Raw genomic sequence first — 22,965 nt, forward strand, 5'->3', positions numbered from 1 at the left:
GACACAGTATATCCAAAGGGAAGGCTATGGCTATAATAAGGGACTTCTTTAAGTCACCAGTTGTTGATGGATTTTCCATGATCCAGTCTAAGCTTTTAGGAGCTGGCTAGAGGATCAGAACCAGGATACCTTGTGGACTCGGTCTAGGGACTACTTAAGGAGGAAACCCAGGTTGGGACAATTCAGTCACCTGGTACAGACTTTGCAGACCTCAGCCAGTTTCCTAAATCTGGCGTTATTCCAGTCTCGTTGGGTGCCCGCCGAAAGCGGGGTGCTGCTGGAATGGAGTAAATAGCCCTGGAACCTCTGAGGCACGCACATTCTAAATCCCTGGTGAGCCAGCGGAAGGGTGAGACTCTGTTGCCTGTTACATTTGTGTGTTTTGCTGGTTATGTGTTATGTGCCGTTAATATTTTGGGGATCCAATAAAGTCTTAATATTGTGATTCCTTCACCCTGTGTTGTCTGAGTAGTGTTCCGCCCACGGTTAAGGAGGTCGTGCGTTCAGTTGCGATGAGCCATGAGCCACGCTGTCTTTCTAAAGGCGGCCGGGCTAGCGGACGAGAGCACCCACTGAGCCCCGTGTCTCCACAGCGGCGACCTATTCGTCGAATATTCGCTAAGCCGAATATTTGAGGTATTCGATCATCCCTAATTACTGTGCCACATTGTGTAATTCTAAGGATTCCAACTACGAAAATTTATGAACACATTTTCTTTGAAAAAAAGGAATATATTCAAATGTCTGGTCTCTCTCCTCATAGACTCTATTGAACCCCCCCAATTACTGAGACAGAAATCCAAGCAGCCATAAAAGATACCCAACCTGGTAAAGCACGATCTATCACCACATAACCAAACATTTGGGGAAGAATTAATTCCATACTTGCTTTTATTTCAAGTCGATTTAATTTTTTTTTCAGAAATTAATAAGCTTCTTTCTTCTCCTGGACTGATCTTTTATTTTCAAAATTCTCAATATCAATTAGTGAACACAGAATTTCCCATTACTGAGATAGGAGATGACAGTTCATGCTCATAAAGTTCTATGCAGAACTGATGTTTTAGAAAAATTTACAGCTGGATGTCTTTGTCTACTTCTAGCTCCTCCTTCCTCCATAGAACTTTATAAGCACCAACTGTCATCTCCTATCTCAGCAATGGGAACATTTTCCTTTACCGAATACAGATTTTACCCATGAACTGAGAATGAAATATCAGTTCAGGTGGAGAAAAAAAGCTACATTTTGCGAGAATATATTTTACAAAGTTGCTTATTTTCATGTGTACTATTGACTTGTGGGAAAAAAAAACAGCAAAAACATTTACCCTTTAAAGGGGTTGTCTGGGATTTAACATTGATGACTTAAGGCTACTTTACACACTGCGATATCGGTCCCGATATCGCTAGTGTGGGTACCCGCCCCCATCTGTTGCGCAACACGGGCAAATCGCTGCCCGTGCCGCACAACAGCCGTCACACATACTTACCTGTCTGGCGACGTCGCTGTGACGGGCGAACCGCCTCCTTTCTAAGGGGGCGGTCTGTGCGGCGTCACAGCGACGTCACTGAAGCGTCACTGAACCGCCGCCCAATAGCAGCAGAGGGGTGGAGATGAGCGGGACGTAACATCCCGCCCACCTCCTTCCTTCCGAATAGCGGCCGGGAGGCAGGTAAGGGGAGCTTCCTCGTTCCTGCGGCGTCACACGCAGCGATGTGTGCTGCCGCAGGAACGAGGAACACCTTCGTTACTGCTGCAGTAACGATTATTTAGAATGGACCCCCATGTCGCCGATTAGCGATTTTGCACGTTTTTGCAACGATGCAAAATCGCTTATCGGTGTCACACGCAACGGCATCGCTAATGCGGCCGGATGTGCGTCACCAATTCCGTGACCCCAACGACTCTGCATTAGCGATGTCGCAGCGTGTAAAGCCCGCTTTATTCTCAAGATATGTCATCAATGCCTGACCGGTGAGGGAGCGACAACTGGTATCCCCACTGATCAGCTGTTTCCAGTGCCGCCACCAGATATGGAGATGCACATCACAGCTCTGTCAACCGTATAGTGGCCGCGGCCGAGTACTACATACCCGATCCCTATAAAAATTCCCTAAAAAATTTACAAACACATTTTTCTAATGATCCAGTTCCGTTCTCATCATAATTCTTCTCCTTTACCGAAGACTTTAAAGGAAGATGTGTCTGATGACCAATAGCTGTATTTACTTAGTTTCGGCAATGCGAGATATTTAAAATTAAATGTTCTGCCACATATTCTGTGTCTTGACAATTAGGTTATTTGCATCCTTTTATACATTTATTGTACATATTCAGGTAAACCAATGAAGGTCAGCCAAAAAAGACTGTCAACACCAAACTTGGGTTGCCCATGATCTCCTAGAATTAAAAACGTATTACTCATCTGTCATGAGTGGTGGATTGGAGCCACCATCAGTGACTTTAACCCTGGGTTGAAATAGAAAAAGGTTTTTCAAAAACTCAACTTGTCATTTTGAATCAACATAGGTCCTTGTATTGTTTGGATCTTTTGTTACAAAAATATTCCTCAACCTTCTCCACTCTTCCACATTATAAGTAATATAGATTTTGCTACTGGAATTGATGGAAGGTTTACACAACTTCATTTTGGAAAACAGGCTCAATGGCCATCGACGGAGACACTGTCTAGGGTTTGAAAACTAGTTCCTCTAGACAAGAATGTGTCACGTACATAATTTTTTTTTTTTTTTAAATTTCCCCTAAGGGCTCCTATACACAATAGAATAATGTTGGCTAAACCAGCCGATAATGACAGGTTTGGCCAACACTCTATGTAACGGATGGCCAATTGGCTGTTAGGGGAGATGTCCATTGGCATGTCAGATAGATTGCCGATCGCTTTGTTCTCCCAAAAATAAGCTACCAGCAGAGATGAAAAAAGAAGAAGAAAAAAAACCTTATCAGCCAATCTAGCAGTGGTCTTCAGATCCTGGCAAAGAGGAAGAGGGCTGCACGAGCTCCAGCTGACCTCCATAGGAAACAAAACTTATCAGCCAATCCAGCAGTGATCTTCAGATCCTGGCAAAGGGGTAAAGGACGGCATGGAAATGAGCTCCAGCTGACCACCGTAGGAAACAAAAGCCTATCAGCCAATCCACCAGTGATCTTCAGATCCTGGCAAAGAGGAAGAGGGCTGCACAGAAATGAGCTCCAGCTGACCTCCGTAGGAAACAAAACGTATCAGCCAATCCACCAGTGCACGGCAAAGTGGAAGAGGGCTGCATAGAAATGAGTTCAAGCTGACCACCATAGGAAACACAAACTTATCAGCCAATCCACCAGTGGTCTTCAGATCCTGGCAAAGGGGAAGAGGGCTGCATGGAAATGAGCACCAGCTGACCACCAAAGGAATCAATAAAAGTATCAGCGAATCCACCAGTGGTCTTCAGATCCTGGCAAAGGGGAAGACGGCTGAACGGAAACAAGCTCCACCTAACCTCCGTAGGAAACAATAAACGTATCAGCCAATCCACCAGTGGTCTTCAGATCCTGGCAAAGGGGAAGAAGGCTGCATGGAAACGAGCTCCACATGACCTCCGTAGGAAACAAAAAACGTATCAGCCAATCCACCAGTGGTCTTCACATCCTGGCAAAGGGGAAGTGGGCTGCATGTAAACGAGCTCCACATGACCTCCGTAGGAAACAAAAAACGTATCAGCCAATCCACCAGTGGTCTTCACATCCTGGCAAAGGGGAATACGGCTGCATGTAAACGAGCTCCAGCTAACCACCGCAGGAAACAAGATCAATGAAAAAAATTCTCATACCGTCAAACATGTCTGTTGGAGGCTTTCTTATAAAGAACATAGGTACGTTCAGGATGAGACACCCATAATCGGGAGAAGCTTCTACACTCGACAGCCATCTAATGTTTATGTCCAGCTTAAGTCTAATTTCGATCTAAGTAGTTCTACATTCATAAAGTTTTGTATAGGTTGAATACTTATTTGGTGTACACTCTCGACAATTTATAAGCTCCAATTTATAAGATCCCCAGACCAGCCCCCTCCATTGATCCTCTTGACGTGGGAGGCAGATCTTGACATATCTTTCACATCAATCCAGAGACAGAAGAAATTGCTACTTGTCCCTAAATCGGGATGACGGTTATAGAATACTTAGATAGTATAGAGTGTCCCCAGCTTATATGTACTACCTATGCATGTTGAATGGATCTGTTATACGGCAACTATAGCCTCTATGTGGCTGAGCTATATGTTGACACAAAGATTTCTTCTGATATTTCGTGCCCTTGTGATAGACTCGACTTGAAGGTCTACAGTATGTGCACACAGCCAAACCTCAGCTCCACAGAAGATCCAAACACTGCTCCGCTAAATGGGCACCCAGCCATGTTTATCATGTGTAGACTGTCTATTTGGAGGGGGAATACCTTACCTTTTTTCCTCTCTGAGAGATATTTGGTGTTCTGGTGAGTAGCTTTTCTATGAGATATTCCCTGTTCTGTAAAAGTGCAAAAAAGATAGCTTTAGTTCTAGTGATATCATCAGTGGCAGAATATCATGTTGTCGTTGCACCACTATTACACTAACAAAATATAACAGGACAAGTACCTTTGCTTTTTGAAAGAATTTACATTTTAGAAGTTCAGCTGCCGTGGGCCTAAAAAAAAAAAGAATAAAGAGGAAATAAATCAGAAACAAAATACTTATTTTAATTATAAGGAAATTATTAATGTAATAAAATGTGGAATAAATGACAACAGCAAGACTTTAGAGAACCTTCACTGCAAGAGGTTCAGATGGGTCCAGATTCTAACAACTAAGATCCATCAGAACAAGATCAGATGGGTCCAGATTCTAAAGGCCCCGTCACACACAGAGATAAATCTTTGGCTGATCTGTGGTTGCAGTGAAATCATGAACATATTGTTCCATTTGTACACGGCCACAAACCTGGCACTGATTGTCCACAATTTCACTGCAGCCACAGATCTGCCACAGATCTGCCACAGATCTGCCACAGATCTGCCACAGATCTGCCACAGATCTGCCACAGATCTGCCACAGATTTATCTCTGTGTGTGTGACAGGACCTTAAGAACTAAGGGGTACTTTACATGCTGCGACATCGCTACCGATATATCGTCGGGGTCACGTCGTTAGTGACGCACATCCGGCGCCGGTAACGACATCGCAGCGTGTAACACTAATGAGTGACGATCAACGATCGCAAAATTGTTCCAAAACGGTGATCGTTGACACGTCGTTCATTTCCTAAGGGGTACTTTACACGCTGCGACATCGCTAGCATTTGCTAGCGATGTCGAGCCCAATAGCACCCGCCCCGTCGTACGGCCGATATGTGGTGATCGCTGCCGTAGCGAACATTATCACTACAGCAGCGTCACACGCACATACCTGCTCTGCGACGTCGCTGTGACCGCCGAACAATCCCTCCCTCCCACTAAGCGGCCAGCCAATAGAAGCGGAGGGGCGGAGATGAGCGGGACGTAACATCCTGCCCACCTCCTTCCTTCCGTATTGCCAGTGGACGCAGGTAAGGAGATGTTCTTCGCTCCCACAAAGTCACACATAGCGATGTGTGGTGCAGCAGGAACGACAAACAACATTGTACCTGTGGCAGCAGCGATATTAAGGAAATGAGCGACGTGTCAGCGATCACCGATTTTGCGATCGTTGATTGTCGCTCATTAGTGTTACACGCTGCGATGTCGCTACCAGCGCCGGATGTGCGTCACTAACGACGTGACCCCGATGATATATATCGGTAGCGATGTTGCAGCGTGTAAAGTACCCCTTAATATCACTGCTGCCACCGATACGATGTTGTTCGTCGTTCCTGCGGCAGCACACATCGCTATGTGTGACACCGCGGGAGCGCCGAACATCTCCTTACCTGCGTCCACCGGCAATGAGGAAGGAGGTGGGCGGGATGTTACCTCCTGCTCATCTCTGCCCCTCCGCTTCTATTGGCCAGCCGCTTAGTGACGCGGCAGTGACGTCGCTATGACGCCGAACGTCCCTCCCCCTTGAAGGAGGGATTGTTCGGCGGTCACAGCGATGTCGCTGTCAAGGTATGTGCGTGTGACGCTGCCGTACCGATAATGTTCGCTACGGCAGCGATCACACAATATCGCACACACGACGGGGGCAGGTGCTATCGCGCGCAACATCGCTAACAATTGCTAGCGATGTCACAGCGTGTAAAGTACCCCTAAGATCCATCAGAAAAGGATCAGATGGGTCCAGATTCTAACAACAAAGATCCATCAGAACAAAAAATTAAATTCCCATCAATCATCCACGCTTGTTTCTTTGCAAAGAACACATTTCACTTATCATCCATAACACTGATGTTAAAGAAGAGCTTCAACTGGATTTTTAATGTATATTGAGCACTCCCTCCAATTGCTGCTGTTCTGCTGATTGTGGAACATTTTTTCTTTTTTTCTTTGTCCCTATGTTCCAAAGTAATGCCACCTGGTAATAATAGTGCAAATTTTCCCTTCAGCCAACTGGGCGTATATCACAAAACGTCTATGTTTTGATTGGTCAGCATCAAAGGAGAAAAAGCAACTGTCTGCAGAAATGTTTTGTGGTACACGCCCAGTTGGTTGTAGAGAAAATTAGCATCTTTATTACTGGATGCCACAACTGTCATGTCCCCAAACGCCATTAACCTACAGATATAGGGTTAATCTGCATGTTAAAGGGGTTGTCTGGCCTCAAGGTACAAGTCTGCAGTTACTATATGTGACTGCACTTGTGAATCCTCACAGAGCGTACACTGCACACTGTCAGGATTCTCTGGTCTCCATTCTGACCACCAGTATGCCTGATGAAGGGACCTGAGATGTCTCGAAAGCTTGCTTTGTAACATCACTTTATTTTATTTTAGTTAGCCATTAAAAGGTATCACAAGTTTATAATTTTGTTCCTCTCACTGAGAACAATCGCTAGCGATGTCGCTGGTGAAAGCACCCGCCCCCGTCGGTTGTGCGTCACGGGCAAATCGCTAAGAATGGTCACAAGTACTTACCTGCCTAGCGACGTCGCTGTGGCCGGCGAACCGTCTCCTTTCTAAGGGGCCAGTTCATGCGGCGTCACAGCGACGTCACTAAGCGGCCGCCCAATATAAACAGAGGGGCGGAGATGAGCGGCCGGAACATCCCACCCACCTCCTTCCTTCCTCATTGCGGGCGGCCGCAGGTAAGGTGTTGTTCCTCGTTCCTGCGGTGTCACACGTAGCGATGTGTGCTGCCTCAGGAACGACGAACAACATGCGTCCTGCAACAGCAACGATAATTGGAAATAGAACGACGCGTCAATGATAAGGTAAGTAATTTTGATTGTTAACGGTCGTTCGTGCGTTTCACACGCAACAACGTCGCTAACGAGGCCGGATGTGCGGCACGAATTCCGTGACCCCAACGACATCTCGTTAGCGATGTCGTTGCGTGTAAAGCGGCCTTAAAGGCCCTGTCACACACAGAGATAAATCTGCGGCAGATCTGTGGTTGCAGTGAAATTGTGGACAATCAGTGCCAGGTTTGTGGCTGTGTACAAATGGAACAATATGTCCATGATTTCACTGCAACCACAGATCTGCCAAAGATTTATCTCTGTGTGTAAAGTGGGCTTTACCCCAGCACGGGAGCGTCAATGAGACTGATGTACATAACGCGTGAATTGGGGACAATGTGTTCAATTTTTTTGGCCAAATTTTTGGAACGTAGTGTCCTAGGGCAGCTGAAATATTGCTGTTGCATAACCCCATTAAGCAACTGAACTCATCTTACCTGCTGGTCTGACATGTGGGAAATTGAGTATTGGGATTATCTATAGTCACGCCGGACTGGTTCTGAGTAGATAAAGCTTTACAAATTCAAAAATTCTCAGCATCAATCAAAGGCAGGAATATATAATTCTTGCCTTAGTTCTGACATTAGGGAGCGCCATCACATACAGAATAGAAGAACTGGAATCACGTGAGGACGGTGATTTTCAGTGTTTAAATATTTATTTGAATGCAATGAGAAAAGCATGGGAACGTCTCTTCCTCGAATATACCTCAGGCTGTGAATATTTTTAGTGTTTGCTCTCACAAATAATTGCTCTTTCTTATTAACTTGGGGTCTTGAGTCTGACTTCTTCAGATTTCATTCTGAAAAGAGTGGGACTGTCATCAGCCATCATAGGGTAAATAAGCTAATTTCCAATCGACGGCCTCTGAAAATATCTCAGCGATCAGCCGACGACTGATCAAATGTAGCCTAATCGTGTCTTATATGCTGCCTAAAGAATAAATGTTGTTGGCAGCACAATTGGTGGTCAAAAAAGAGGATGCACTGCAAACAACATGGACGCTGTATAGACTCTGACTGTCATGTTATGTAATGATGGGACAGAGGCCCCTAGGCTGGCCCTCTGACTAGAGTCCCTACGCTGTCCCTTATCTTGGAGGTAGGCTTGATGGTAGCCAGGTCCAAGCCCCCAGTGTGACCCTAACTCCTGTCCGGGCCCTGATCTTACTCCCCCTCTCCTGCACCCTTGGGGCGGGCCGGAGAAAACACCAAGACAAAACCCCATAAAATGACACGGACAAGGGAGAACGGAAACTCGTACATACTACACTCAAAACACAAAGGAGAGACTATATTTATACTGGGACACAACGGAAAAAGGGGGGAAAATAACGATGACAAAGGTCACCATAAATGGGAAAATCACCATGACCGGGAATTGCTGGAGGTAAAACTGAAGCTATCATCGGCACATGCAGGAAGAAAGCTTTAAATAAATAAGGAGCCAGTGATAACTGGGAGGCCAGTTATCACTAAATAGGCAGGAGGTAGCTGCACGAGGCAATTAGCAACCTCATCTCTTAGGTCCTGATCACCAGTCTGCAGAAATTACCTCCTGCAGAGCTGGAGACCAGTGAACTTGAACCAGCCGACACCCGGCTCAGGCTGAACAATACAGAAGCTTCAGGTTGCTTGTCAGGCTCTGTGGTGTGAACAGAGTCCGACAACACCGTGTCCACAGGTGTGTGCAAAGCCGAACATTGCATGACACTGACCCATTATTCATTCTCCTACAGTTTTCATCGAACCCATTCAAAAACCCTTTAAACTTGACTTGAGTCGTTGATAGGCATTCGTTATGGGCAGAAGTGAATGTGTCGTCAGTCACTTACCTCTTCGATGGGTCTTTCTGGAGACAGAGTGAAATTAGTTTCCTAAAAGATTTCCCATATTTCCTCATCATCTCCTTATCTTCCACTCCAGTTTCTAAAGTTGGAGGGTCATTTTGCAAAGTTAACATTAGAACCTAGAGAATAGATATAACTTTTATAAGAATGATACAACATAACACAGTTGGAGAATTTAAAGCAAAATAGGCTCCATAACGGACAAAACAAAGTGTAGATATTAATAAATAGACCTCTTTGACCTGATGAGGCTAGTGTATTAACATTGAAAATGCAGAATGGCTGTAGAATTCTCATTGAAAATAGTGAAGTCTGAAGATGAGATGAGCATTTTATGAATCCCACCTAGAGCTTTTCACATGAAATGCTCATTATAATATCAGGCAGGGTGTTACTCATCAGTCCTGGTTCAGATCTGCGCATCTTCCTGCTCCGGAGGCCATTTATCACTGCCTTCATGCACATTGGGTTACTATATACTTGGGCATACACCTCTGATGTCAGTCTCCCAGACTTTTTAAGGCTGACTCGAGTGGCTGCTCACCTCCTGAGTATTGAAGTAGCAGCCCCACGCTGCTAATATGTGCTGACACCCTGGTTAGTCACAAGATAAGCCCGGCTCTGCTATTGCTGAATCCTACTGGAAATTCATCAAGATGCCGGTCTGCCAATTTGGATCTGCTGTACTCAGTTCTGCTATATCAAGGTACCTGTCTGCCAATCTTGTTGTTGGATTTTTGCTTTTCCAAGGTGCTCTACTTTCATTAATCAAAATTTCATCCTGTATATCCAGCTCTGCTGTTCCTCTCTGTACCGCATCTCATCCAGCATATCCAGCTCTGCTGTTCCTCTATGTACCGCATCTCATCCAGCATATCCAGCTCTGCTGTTCCTCTCTGTACCGCATCTCATCCAGCATATCCAGCTCTGCTGTTCCTCTATGTACCGCATCTCATCCAGCATATCCAGCTCTGCTGTTCCTCTATGTACCGCATCTCATCCAGCATATCCAGCTCTGCTGTTCCTCTCTGTACCGCATCTCATCCAGCATATCCAGCTCTGCTGTTCCTCTATGTACCGCATCTCATCCAGCATATCCAGCTCTGCTGTTCCTCTCTGTACCGCATGTCATCCAGCATATCCAGCTCTGCTGTTTCTCTCTGTACCGCATGTCATCCAGCATATCCAGCTCTGCTGTTTCTCTCTGTACCGCATGTCATCCAGCATATCCAGCTCTGCTGTTCCTCTCTGTACCGCATGTCATCCAGCATATCCAGCTCTGCTGTTCCTCTATGTACCGCAGCTCATCCAGCATATCCAGCTCTGCTGTTCCTCTCTGTACCGCATGTCATCCAGCATATTCAGCTCTGCTGTTCCTCTCTGTACCGCATCTCATCCAGCATATCCAGCTCTGCTGTTCCTCTCTGTACCGCATCTCATCCAGCATATCCAGCTCTGCTGTTCCTCTCTGTACCGCATCTCATCCAGCATATCCAGCTCTGCTGTTCCTCTCTGTACCGCATCTCATCCAGCATATCCAGCTCTGCTGTTCCTCTCTGTACCGCATCTCATCCAGCATATCCAGCTCTGCTGTTCCTCTCTGTACCGCATCTCATCCAGCATATCCAGCTCTGCTGTTCCTCTATGTACCGCATCTCATCCAGCATATCCAGCTCTGCTGTTCCTCTCTGTACCGCATGTCATCCAGCATATCCAGCTCTGCTGTTTCTCTCTGTACCGCATGTCATCCAGCATATCCAGCTCTGCTGTTTCTCTCTGTACCGCATGTCATCCAGCATATCCAGCTCTGCTGTTCCTCTCTGTACCGCATGTCATCCAGCATATCCAGCTCTGCTGTTCCTCTATGTACCGCATCTCATCCAGCATATCCAGCTCTGCTGTTCCTCTATGTACCGCATCTCATCCAGCATATCCAGCTCTGCTGTTCCTCTCTGTACCGCATCTCATCCAGCATATCCAGCTCTGCTGTTCCTCTCTGTACCGCATCTCATCCAGCATATCCAGCTCTGCTGTTCCTCTCTGTACCGCATGTCATCCAGCATATCCAGCTCTGCTGTTTCTCTCTGTACCGCATGTCATCCAGCATATCCAGCTCTGCTGTTTCTCTCTGTACCGCATGTCATCCAGCATATCCAGCTCTGCTGTTCCTCTCTGTACCGCATGTCATCCAGCATATCCAGCTCTGCTGTTCCTCTATGTACCGCAGCTCATCCAGCATATCCAGCTCTGCTGTTCCTCTCTGTACCGCATGTCATCCAGCATATTCAGCTCTGCTGTTCCTCTCTGTACCGCATCTCATCCAGCATATCCAGCTCTGCTGTTCCTCTCTGTACCGCATCTCATCCAGCATATCCAGCTCTGCTGTTCCTCTCTGTACCGCATCTCATCCAGCATATCCAGCTCTGCTGTTCCTCTCTGTACCGCATCTCATCCAGCATATCCAGCTCTGCTGTTCCTCTCTGTACCGCATCTCATCCAGCATATCCAGCTCTGCTGTTCCTCTCTGTACCGCATCTCATCCAGCATATCCAGCTCTGCTGTTTCTCTCTGTACCGCATGTCATCCAGCATATCCAGCTCTGCTGTTCCTCTCTGTACCGCATCTCATCCAGCATATCCAGCTCTGCTGTTTCTCTCTGTACCGCATGTCATCCAGCATATCCAGCTTTGCTGTTTCTCTCTGTACCGCATGTCATCCAGCATATCCAGCTCTGCTATTCCATGGGTCCAGCTCAATTGCATATATATTAGGATGGTAGCCATGTACCAGGATAGGAGATCATCTGTATTAGGATGAGGGAAATATATATAAGCATGGGGGCCATGTACCAGGATGGGGATCATATATACTGTACCAAGAAGGGGGGGGCCATGTACAATGATGGGCGATCATATATATTAGGAGGGGGGGACATATATATCAGAATGGGAGCCATGTACTATGATGGAGATCATATATACTGTACCAAGATAGGGGGCCATGTACCATAATGGAGGATCATATATATTAGCATGGGAGACCATATAAATCAGTATAAATCAGGATGGGCACCATGTAACGGGATGAGGATCATATACACAGTGCCAAGGTGGGGGCCATGTACCAGGATGTGGGGGGGCCAAGTATCAGGATGGGGGATCATATATATATTAGTATGGGGACCATATATATCAGGATGGGGGCCTTCTACCATGATGGTGATCATCTATACTGTACCAAGATGAGGGGCCATGTACCAGGATGGGGGAGCCATGTACCAGGATGGTGGAGGATCATATATATTAGAAGGGGGGACCATATATATCAGCCATGTACCAGGATGGGGATCAAATATACTGTACCAAGATAGGGGCCATGTATCAGGATGTGGGGGGGCCATGTATCAGGATGAGAATCATATATATCAGGATGGGGACCTTGTACCATGATGGGGATCATATATAGAATCATAGAATGGTGGGTTGGAAGGGACCCCAAGGGCCATCGGGTCCAACCCCTTGCGAGTGCAGGCTTTCCTAAATTATCCCAGCTATGTTTATCCAGCTTCTGCTTGAAGATTTCCATTGATGGAGAGCTCACTACCTCCCGCGGTCGCCTATCCCACTCTCTGACTGCCCTCACTGTCAGAAAGGTTTCCTAATGTCTAATCTAAATCTCCTTCCTTATAGCTTCATCCCATTGCTTCTTGTACTGTACCAAGATGGGGGCCATGTACCAGGAATGGGGGAGCCATGTACCAGGATGGGGGATCAAATATATTAGCATGGGGGACCATACATATCAGGATGGAGGCCATATAGCAGGATGGGGATCCTATATAGTGTACCAAGATGGGTGGCCATGTACCAGGTTGGGGGATCATATATACAGTACCAGGATGGGGGCTATATACCAGAATGGAGCAGATTAATAGCATTTCAATTAATATTAATGGGGAAATTTAATTTGACATAAGAGAAAATTGAGTTAAGAGCTCAGTCACAGAACGAATTAAACACGTAAGTCAAGATATTACTGTATTGTAACAAGAAGCTTTTAATTAGCCTAAAACTTTCAGTTAAAAATAGATGCAAAAAATGCTTTTATTGCGTGAAATCAGTGGATTGATCCTTTGGCCATAATAACACTTATTTGCTGCCATTAGTCTAGGACTTTACCTTCATTGGAGGATACTTGTGATAAGGAGCTGAACCCGTGGCCAGTTCAATCGCTGTAATTCCAAAACTCCATATATCAGCTTTGAAGTCATAACCTCTAACCTAAGAGAATGAAAATCATTAGTGACATTAGTGATTTGTCTCAGGTTACCGACACTCCAATATTCCTCCCTTGCTTAATGCTTTCTATATGATTTTTATATGGTTATAATGGGTTTGGTGCACATTGCAATCACATTTGTACTGTTAAATAATGTATCCAGCCCAGAGCAATCAACATTTACTGCAATGGAAATTTCATTAACTTTTTGCTTAGAATATAGTTATATTTTAATGATATTTGTATAAGGCCTCAATGAGACGTCGGTTTTCCACCTATGATTTCTCTCTATTTTCCTCACTAATAGAATCGGTACCAATGATAGTCTGTGGTGCTGGTCACATATCCATTTTTTTGGGGGGGACAAACCAAGTGTTCATTGCAAAATTGCGGTCTCATCATCTGTTGATCCAAGCGTCTATGGGTCTTAAGGCCGCTTTACATGCAACGACATCGCTAATGAGATGTCGTTGGGGTCACGGAATTCGTGACGCAAATCCGGCCTCGTTAGCGAAGTCGTTGCGTGTGAAACGCACGAACGACCGTTAACGATCAAAATTACACACCTTATCGTTGATCGTTGACACACTGTCCATTTCCCAAATATCGTTGCTGTTGCAGGACGCTGGAAGTTAGTCGTTCCTGCAGCAGCACACATCGCTACGTGTGACACCGCAGGAACGAGGAACATCTCCTTACCTGCGGTCGCCCGCTATGAGGAAGGAAGGAGGTGGGCGGGATGTTCATCCCGCTCATCTCCGCCCCACTTCTTCCATTGGGCGGCCGCTTAGTGACGCCGCTGACGCCGAAAGAACCACCCCCCTTAGAAAGGAGGCGGTTCGCCGGCCACAGCGACGTCGCTAGGCAGGTAAATACGTGTGACGGGTCCTAACGATGTTGTGCGCCACAGGCAGCGATTTGCCCGTGACACGCAACCAACAGGGCGGGTACGCTCGCTAGCAATCTCGCTAGCGAGATTGCAGCGTGTAAAGTGGCCTTAAGTCTATGGGTCCATGAAAAAAATAAATAAATAAATAAAAATATCGAACAGTACTCAGATATCATCCATTTTTGACAGAGTGCTAGATAGTTTATATACATATACACAACCTTTACATTTTTGTAAATATTTATTATACCTTTTCATAGGACAACACTGAAGATCAGACACTCTGATACAATGTAATCAGTGTATAGTTCGTATAACAGTGTAAATTTGGTGCCCCCTAAATAACTGAACACACAGTCATTAATGTCTAAACTACTGGCATGAAAATTAAGTACACTCCTAAGTGAAAATGCTCAAATTTTGGCCAATTAACTATTTTTCCTCCCTGGTGTCATGTGACTCATTAGTGTTACACGGTCTCAGGTGTGAATGGGGGCAAGTGTGTTACATTTGGTGTTATCTCACACACTCTCTCATACTGGGCACTGGAAGTTCAACATGGCTCCTCATGGCAAAGAATTCTCTGAGGATCTGAAAAATAGAACTGTTGCTCTACGTAAAGATGGCCAAGGCTGTAAGAAGATTGCCAACACCCTGACACTAAGCTGCAGCACAGTGGCCAAAAACATACAGAGGTTTAACAAGACAGGAACTACTCAGAAGAGGTCTCACCATGGTCGACCAAACACGTTAAGTGCACGTGCTCAGCGTCCTATCCAGAGGTTGTCTTTTCAAAATAAACTGGGGCTGCCAGCATTGATGCAGAGGTTAAAGGGGTGTGGAATCAGCCTGTCAGGGCTCAGCCCATATGCTGTACACTGCATCACATTGCTCTGCATCGCTGACATCCTAGAAGGAAACCTCTTCTAAAGATGATGCACAAGAAAGCCTGCAAACAGTTTGCTGAAGACAAGCAGACTAAAGGCCCAGTCACACATAACGACTTACCAGCGATCCCGACAACGATACGACCTGATAAGGATCGCTGGTAAGTTGCTGGGAGGTCGCAGGTGAGATGTCACACAGTCATACCTTACCAACGACGCAATAACGATCAGCGACTTGTATAATGATCTCGGTGGGCGTTGGGACCTTGTTAAGAGGTCATTGGTAGGCGTCAAACACAGCGATGCCTCCTGCCCAGCAGGACATCGCCTTTGAAGAAAATCGTCTGGACCATTCGGCAACGACTAGCAATCTCACAGCAGGGGCCTTATCGCTGGTAGGTGTCACACATAACAAGATCGCTGGCAAGATCGCTGCTGCGTCACAGAAACTGTGACTCAGCAACAATCTCGTTAGCAATCTCGTTGAGTGTGGCGAGGCCTTAAAATCATTGATTACTGAGGAGACCAAGATAAATTTGTTTGGTTTAGGTGGTGTCAAGTATGTGTGATGGCAACCAGCTGAGGAGTACAAAGACAAGTATGTCCAGCCTACAGTTAAACATGGTGGTGGAGTGTCATGGTTTGGGGTTGCATGAGTGCTGCCATCTGTGGGGGCTACAGTTCATTGAGGAAACTATGAATGTCAACATGTATTGTGATATACTGAAGCAGAGCATGATCCCCTGCCTTCGGAAACTGTGCTGCAGGGCAGTACTCCAACATGATAATGACCCCAAACACACCTCCAAGACGACCACTGATTTGCTAAAGGAACTGAGGGTAAAGATGTTGAACTGGACAAGCGTCTCCAGACCTAATCCTTATTGATCTGTGCAGCCTCCTCAATAGGAAGGTGGAGAAGCGCAAGGTCTCTAACATCCACCGCCCCGTGATGTCATCATGGAGGATGGAAGATGATCCAGCGGCTCCTGTGAAGCTCTAGTGAACTCCATACCCAAGAAAGTTAAGGCAGAGCTTTAAAATAATGGTGGCCAGTAAAAAATATTGAAACTTTGGGCACAATTTGATCATTATCACTTAGGGGATGGGGTGTACTCACTTTTGTTGCCAGCAGTTTAGACATTAACGGCTATGTGTTCAGCTTGCAGCTACCTCCATTGGTGCCTATGAAATCTATGGAATTTTGAATTGCTACATCTCAAACTGGTTTAAATCTATACAAAATTGTCATTTCTGGCATTGTTTGCACTGATTGGCTTATGCAAGATATATTCAGTCTGATAAATGTTTGTATATAGGGATATTGATACCATATTGATGCGTAATTGAATATACTCATGCATCACAGAGACAGGCGAATAACTGTATGCCATTATAGCGGGAAAGTTTTATAGTCACTTGTGTCTGTTTTTTGCTTTTGTGTTCCCCTTTATGGTTTTTAATCAGTATATTAAAGGTTATATTTTAATAGTTCCTGTCCATGTTAATTACACAATAATCTGAGAGCTTGAGATTTTGACCTGTACTGATCGATGCCTGGTGCTGTGACTTTGTAATGGCCACAGCCACAACAAATTTCAGCTGATTGGTGGGGATGCCAGGTTTCCGATCTCCACTAGTCTCATACCGACGACCTATCCTACTGATTGGGTCATTAATAATTCATTCCTGGACTCATACCTGTTCCATTACTTCTGGAGCCATCCAGCAAGGGGTGCCAACAAACGTTTTCCTTACTTTATTCCTTGTCATGTCGCCACCTGTGGCTAAAAATGAACTAACACCAAAATCTGAAAATAAGAAAGTAGAAAAAAGCAAATAAGAAAATGTAGTAAATTTACACTCAAGTTCAGATATCTAACTTTTGGCATTTTTAAACACGGCCCTAACCTTTTATAAGAGACTAAGGCAAATTTTCAATAATCCAACCAAAATAATCAGAAAAAGCATAAAGACAGGTTTCTTTCACCAAAAAGTTGCAAAACCTATATCAAGAAAAAACTCCATAGCACAAATCTAAAAAATCATAATTCTTTATTTATCAATAATAAAAACATTACACACAATAGATGAGAAAAATACAGGGAAAAAAAGCCCTGTACAGTAATATATATCACAACATATAGTATACGATAATATATGTCATTTTATACAGTCAGTTATATCTCGTCACGCCCCTTCTGAGGAAACCACAGCGGCGAAACGTGCGTCACGGGGTCCCTATAGTAATCATCTTTTATTCCTTTATCTACTAAACCTTCTTATACACTATGAAGTTTAAGGTTTCTTCTGAGCTGTTTTCAATATGGGCTACTTTGAAATAGAGACAAGAATCTCTGATTGGTGAGTGCCACCACTTTCTTTGTTTTTTTTTAACTATTGAATGGACTTACAATTTTGGCAACAGAGCACCATTGTATATGGTCAAAGGAGGTGAATTGTTACATGAGGAATAGTGCTCGTTTTTCAAGTTTTCTTGCTAGAGTTTATAGTCCCTCTCTGCTTTAGCTCAGGATATCAATATTTCCTAAAGAGAGGGAGGAAAGTTGACCTGATGGGATGACGTTGTAAACTCCATCTAATATGAACACATTCATATTCAGTACTTTGTTTAATGTCACAGAAAATGAATACAATGTGGGTCGCGTTGAGAACAGAAGCTGTCCCCTTGTGATCAACTGGTAGAAGAAGGCCGTCATTGACAGCCGTGATCAGAGAATACTCCTGTCCTGGGCTGTTCTGTAAAATCAATTATTGTAGATGGTAATGCTAATAAAGGGAAGGGTGCAACCATTTTCACCTCCACCTTAACTGGGGCTGATATTTTTATTTCTTCTAGTCTGGAGCCTGAAAAAGGTTCTTAGAACACTCTTAAGCGGGCTTTACACGCTATGATTTCGCTACAGCGATCTCGTTGGGGTAACGGATTTTGTGACGCACATCCGGCCGCTGTAGCGATCTCATTGTGTGTGACTCCTAGGTGCGATTTTGGATCGTTGCAAAAACGTCCAAAATCACTCTTCGTTGACATGGGGGTCCGCTCCCAATTATCACTGCTGTCGCTGGGGCGAAGTTGTTCCTCGTCCCTGAGGCAGCACACATTGCTGTGTGTGACACCGCAGGAGCGACAAACATCTCCTTACCTGCCTCCACCGGCAATGCGGAATGAAGAAGGTGGGAGGGATGTTACGTCCCGCTCATCTCCGCCCCTCCGCTTCTATTGGACGACTGCCGTGTGAGTGACCTCGCTGTGACGCCGAACGAACCACCCCCTTAGAAAGGAGGCGGTTCGCCAGCCAGAGCGACGTCGCTCAGCAGGTAAGTACGTGTGACGGCGGTTTCACGACTTTGTGCGACACGGGCAGCGATTTGCCCGTGACGCACAAACGACAGGGGCGGGTACGATCGAACGTGAAATCGCATGATCGGTCGTCCCATGTAAAGCAGGCTTAAGGCTGTGTGTCCATGCTGCGTTTTTTTCATGCATTTTTTTTCTTGCAGATTTTAATCAATAATGCAAGGAAAAACACATCTCAGCAAAGTCTATGAGAATCCTGACTTGCTGTGCACATATTGCAGATATTGGTACAGAACAAATCTTGCAAACAAGGAGAACAAAGAAGTTAAGGCACAACAAATGATATTCAGAATTGTACAAATTTTATTACTATAGAAAAATACACAATAGAAAACAGCCAATCAATCAAGAGCATTAAATGGTGAGGTTACAGATGGTGTGGACACACTGGAGAAATAAAATTAGAGACACAGTACAAATATGAAATACCCCCCCGCCACAACCCATTTGCATATTTTATATAAGCAACATGGATCAATATGAAGTAATCTTGTGTAAATACAAAACATCCATGTAAGGCCTCTTTCACACGTTCTTGTCTCCGGTACGTGTTTGGTCCTTTTCCTCATGTACCGGAGACACGGGCACACGTAGACCCATTAAAATCAATCAGTCTGCGCTCACGTGCGTTTTCTGCCATGGACCGTAGGGAGCATACGTGTGCCTGTGTGCTCCACACGTCAACATGTCCGTTTTTCTCCGGCATCACGGGTGTCACACGGAACGCAAAGGGACCACACGGAGGTGTTCCGTGTGACACGCGCCGGAGAAAACACGTGTTTGAGAAAATAAAAAAAAAACTTTACTCACCTTCTCCAGCCCTGCCGTCTCTGCCGCTGCTGTCACTTGCTTCCGACCGCCGCTCATTATGCTCATTCAATATTCACTTCACTGCGGCCGGAAGCAGCAGCAGCGGGGAGTCGGAAGGACCGGAGACAGAAAATCAGCACCACGGACAGCGACGCCTGGGACAGGTGAGCAGAAAGTTTCCGTTTTCCGTGTGTTATCACGGATAACACACGGAGAACACACGTAGGCCATAAACATGTCTCATGGAGGGCCGAACACAGCTTACCTGCGTCCCGCCGGCAATGAGGAAGGAAGGAGGTGGGCGGGATGTTCCGGCCGCTCATCTCCGCCCCTCCGCTTCTATTGGGCGGCCACTGTGTGACGTAACTGTGACGCCGAACGTCCCTCCCCCTTCAGGAAGAGGATGTTCTCCGGCACAGCGACGTCGTTAGGGAGGTAAGTACGTGTGACGGGGGTTAACGAAATTGGGCGCCATGGGCAACGAACTGCCCGTGATGCACAAACGACGGGGGCGGGTGCGATCGCTCATGTGATCTCACGATATATCGAAGCGTGTGACGGGGCCTTTAATCCTCTTGATTGATTGACTATTTTATATTGTGTATTTTTCTATAGTAATAAAATTTGTACTATTCTGAATATCATTTATTGTGCCTTACCTTCTTTGTTCTCCTTGTTTGCAACATGTTCCCATGAAGTTGGCTCTATCCCAGGGGACACTATGTAGTTAATCCTTTTGTGTATTTATGACTTAGCCATGTATTTCTTGTTTCTAATGCAGAATAAATCTGTAGCATGTCAATTCTTTCTGCGTTTTTTCCTGTCTCTCATATAATCCACTGAAGTGCTCGATCACTGCAGTGGATTGTATATTTGCATACGGCATGGTCTGTGAGGCGATCCATAGCTCAGTAACCTGGGATCCTTCATAGTGAAGACCCAGGGTTGCGATAGCAGTGATTGGGTCCCTGTGATTGCATTACAGGGACCCAATCACCAAAGAGAGGTAAGCGATCCCTTTCCCTGCCTCCTGAATGCTGCAATGATGATTGTTTGCAGCACTTAAGGGTGCTAACATGCTGCAACATCGCTAGCGATTGCTAGCGATGTCACGAGCGATAGCACCCGCCCCCATCGTGCGTGCGATATGTGGTGATCGCAGCCATAGCGAACAATATCGCTATGGCAGCGTCACACGCACATACCTGTTCAGCGACGTCGCTGTTGCTGCCGAACAATCCCTCCTTCAAGGGGGAGGTGCGTTCGGTGTCACAGCCACGTCACAGCAGCGTCACAAAACAGCCGCCCAATAGAAGAGGAGGGGAGGAGATGAGCGGCGGAATATCCCGCCCACCTTCTTCCTTCCTCCTTTCCGGTGGACGCAGGTAGGATGATGTTTGTCGTTCCTGCGGTGTCACAAACAGCGATGTGTGGTGCCGCAGGAACGACGAACAACCAGCGGCGTGCACCACCAACGATATTATGAAAAGGAGCGACGTGTCAACGATTTTTGACGTTTTTGCGATCGTTGATCGTCGCTCCTAGCTGTCACACGCTGCGATGCCGCTAACGACGCCGGATGTGCGCACGCAACGACGTATTTGACGATATGTAGTCGGGGTCACGTATTCCGTGACGCATATCCGGCATAGTTAGCGACGTCGTTGCGTGTGACACCAATGGACAGCCGTTAACGATCAAAAATGCTCACCTTATCGTTGATCATTGACACATCGTTCATTTTCATAAAATCGTTGATTGTTGAGGACGCATGTTGTTCGTCGTTCTTGAGCCAGCACACATCGCTACGTGTGACACTCCGGGAACGACGAACTACAGCTTACCTGCGGCCGCCGGCAATGAGGAAGGAAGGAGGTGGGCGGCATGTTACGGCCGCTCATCTCCGCCCCTCCGCTTCTATTGGGCGGCCGCTTAGTGACGCCGCTGTGATGCCGCCCTCTTAGAAAGGAGGCGGTTCGCCGCAACAGTGACATCGCTAGGAAGGTAAGTACGTGACGCACAAACGACGGGGGCGGGTGCTTTCACCAGCGACATCGCTAGTGATATCACTGCGTGTAACACCCCCTTTAGAGGGTTAAATTGCCGGGAGCAGCGCGGGCACCGCTCTTGGCAGTGAGAACGGAGACCAGGCAGCGATCACTAGGGTACAGCACAGGAACCCCTGCAATCGCCATGACTTAAAAACTCAGGAAAAACGTAACAAAAAAATCTATAAAAAAACGCGAAAACGTGATAAAAACTTGCATGTTTTTCTGCTGCATTTTTCCTGCCAAAGCATGATGTATTGTGTGCAGAAAATCTGCACACAAATCTGCTATATGGGCACATGCCTTTATTGAAAAAAGAGGAAATTAAATATCCATAAGTGAGAGAACCAGATTTTCAAGTGTAAAATAGTTAAAACTAAAAAAAATTTGCTGCAAATCTGCAACAAAACAGACAGATCCGCAGCAGATCTCCAGAACTACAGCAGAAAACAAGGTTATAAAACCCTACCTACAGGTATTAAAGCAGATCAGCCACCAGATTTTACCATGTAAACTGTATACATTACAAGGGCTCGGGCGCACATGTGCGTCTAGCACTGCAGTGTAAATGCATGCGTCCTGCGTCCCCTGCACAATCTGTGTGATTGTGCATGACACATGCGCATGTAGCTTTTATGAACGCAGCGATTTGGGTGCTGAAATTTTGACCCAAATCCGTGCGTTCATAAATGCAGCATGTCAATTATTTCGTGCGCTTTGGATGCAGCTCCCACTCTGTCTATGGTGGGGGGCAGCATCCCGAGCGCATGAAATCTGCATTTTTTCTGCAGATACACACACAGTGTTTCTGCAGCGATTTGAATCGCGCACATGAGCTGCCAAATCACTGCAGAATTTTCTGCAGTGACACGACGCAACGTGCATACATGCCCTTAGACAGATCTCTTACACTTGATGAGGCTGGTGTATTTAATGTGAAAATCTATGTCAGAATGGCTGTATAATGCCTATGTTAATGTTTGAACGTAATTGTCAGCTGCCTACCCTGATTGACAGTTCCTCAGTGTCCCTCCTCTCTGCTGCTGCTGAGATCTCACACTGCTCAGTACAAGCTGCAGCTGTCAGTCAGGCTGAGGAGGCGGAGAGAAAAACACTTGGACTCATCAGCTCATTTCCTTCTATAGCTGGACTCTTAAAATGCTTAACGTAATATCAGGATGATAGTAAGTACACCAGCCTCACTAGGTTTAACAGATCTATTTGATAAAGTATGCAGTTTGTTTAAAGAAATCTGGTGACAATGCTTTTTGAAATGTTTGAACCTAATTGCCACCCTATGACAGATCCTCAATGTCTTTCCTCCCTGCTGCTGCTGAGATCTGTTACGTCACCATCGGAGTCCGCTCCAGCGACTTCTGCTCCGATCGCCAGGCAACGCCGTGTTCCTGCCGTGG

General features: G+C 45.9%; 1 protein-coding gene across 2 annotated transcripts in view; it reads right to left on the reverse strand.

Moving 5' to 3' along the window:
* The window catches only part of STK39 (serine/threonine kinase 39), a 511,018-nt gene that overhangs the window by 333,198 nt on the left and 154,855 nt on the right, over nucleotides 1–22,965 (reverse strand). For both annotated transcript variants that reach the window (XM_075318852.1, XM_075318853.1), the window contains exons 6-10: nucleotides 17,015–17,124; nucleotides 13,438–13,539; nucleotides 9,245–9,378; nucleotides 4,639–4,687; nucleotides 4,463–4,528 (exon numbers count right to left, since the gene is read on the reverse strand). In XM_075318852.1, the coding sequence (XP_075174967.1) occupies nucleotides 4,463–4,528; nucleotides 4,639–4,687; nucleotides 9,245–9,378; nucleotides 13,438–13,539; nucleotides 17,015–17,124 (461 nt within the window). The remainder of the gene's footprint in view (nucleotides 1–4,462; nucleotides 4,529–4,638; nucleotides 4,688–9,244; nucleotides 9,379–13,437; nucleotides 13,540–17,014; nucleotides 17,125–22,965) is intronic.

The sequence above is a fragment of the Anomaloglossus baeobatrachus genome, chromosome 7 (assembly GCF_048569485.1).
Source record: "Anomaloglossus baeobatrachus isolate aAnoBae1 chromosome 7, aAnoBae1.hap1, whole genome shotgun sequence".
NCBI lineage: Eukaryota > Metazoa > Chordata > Amphibia > Anura > Aromobatidae > Anomaloglossus > Anomaloglossus baeobatrachus.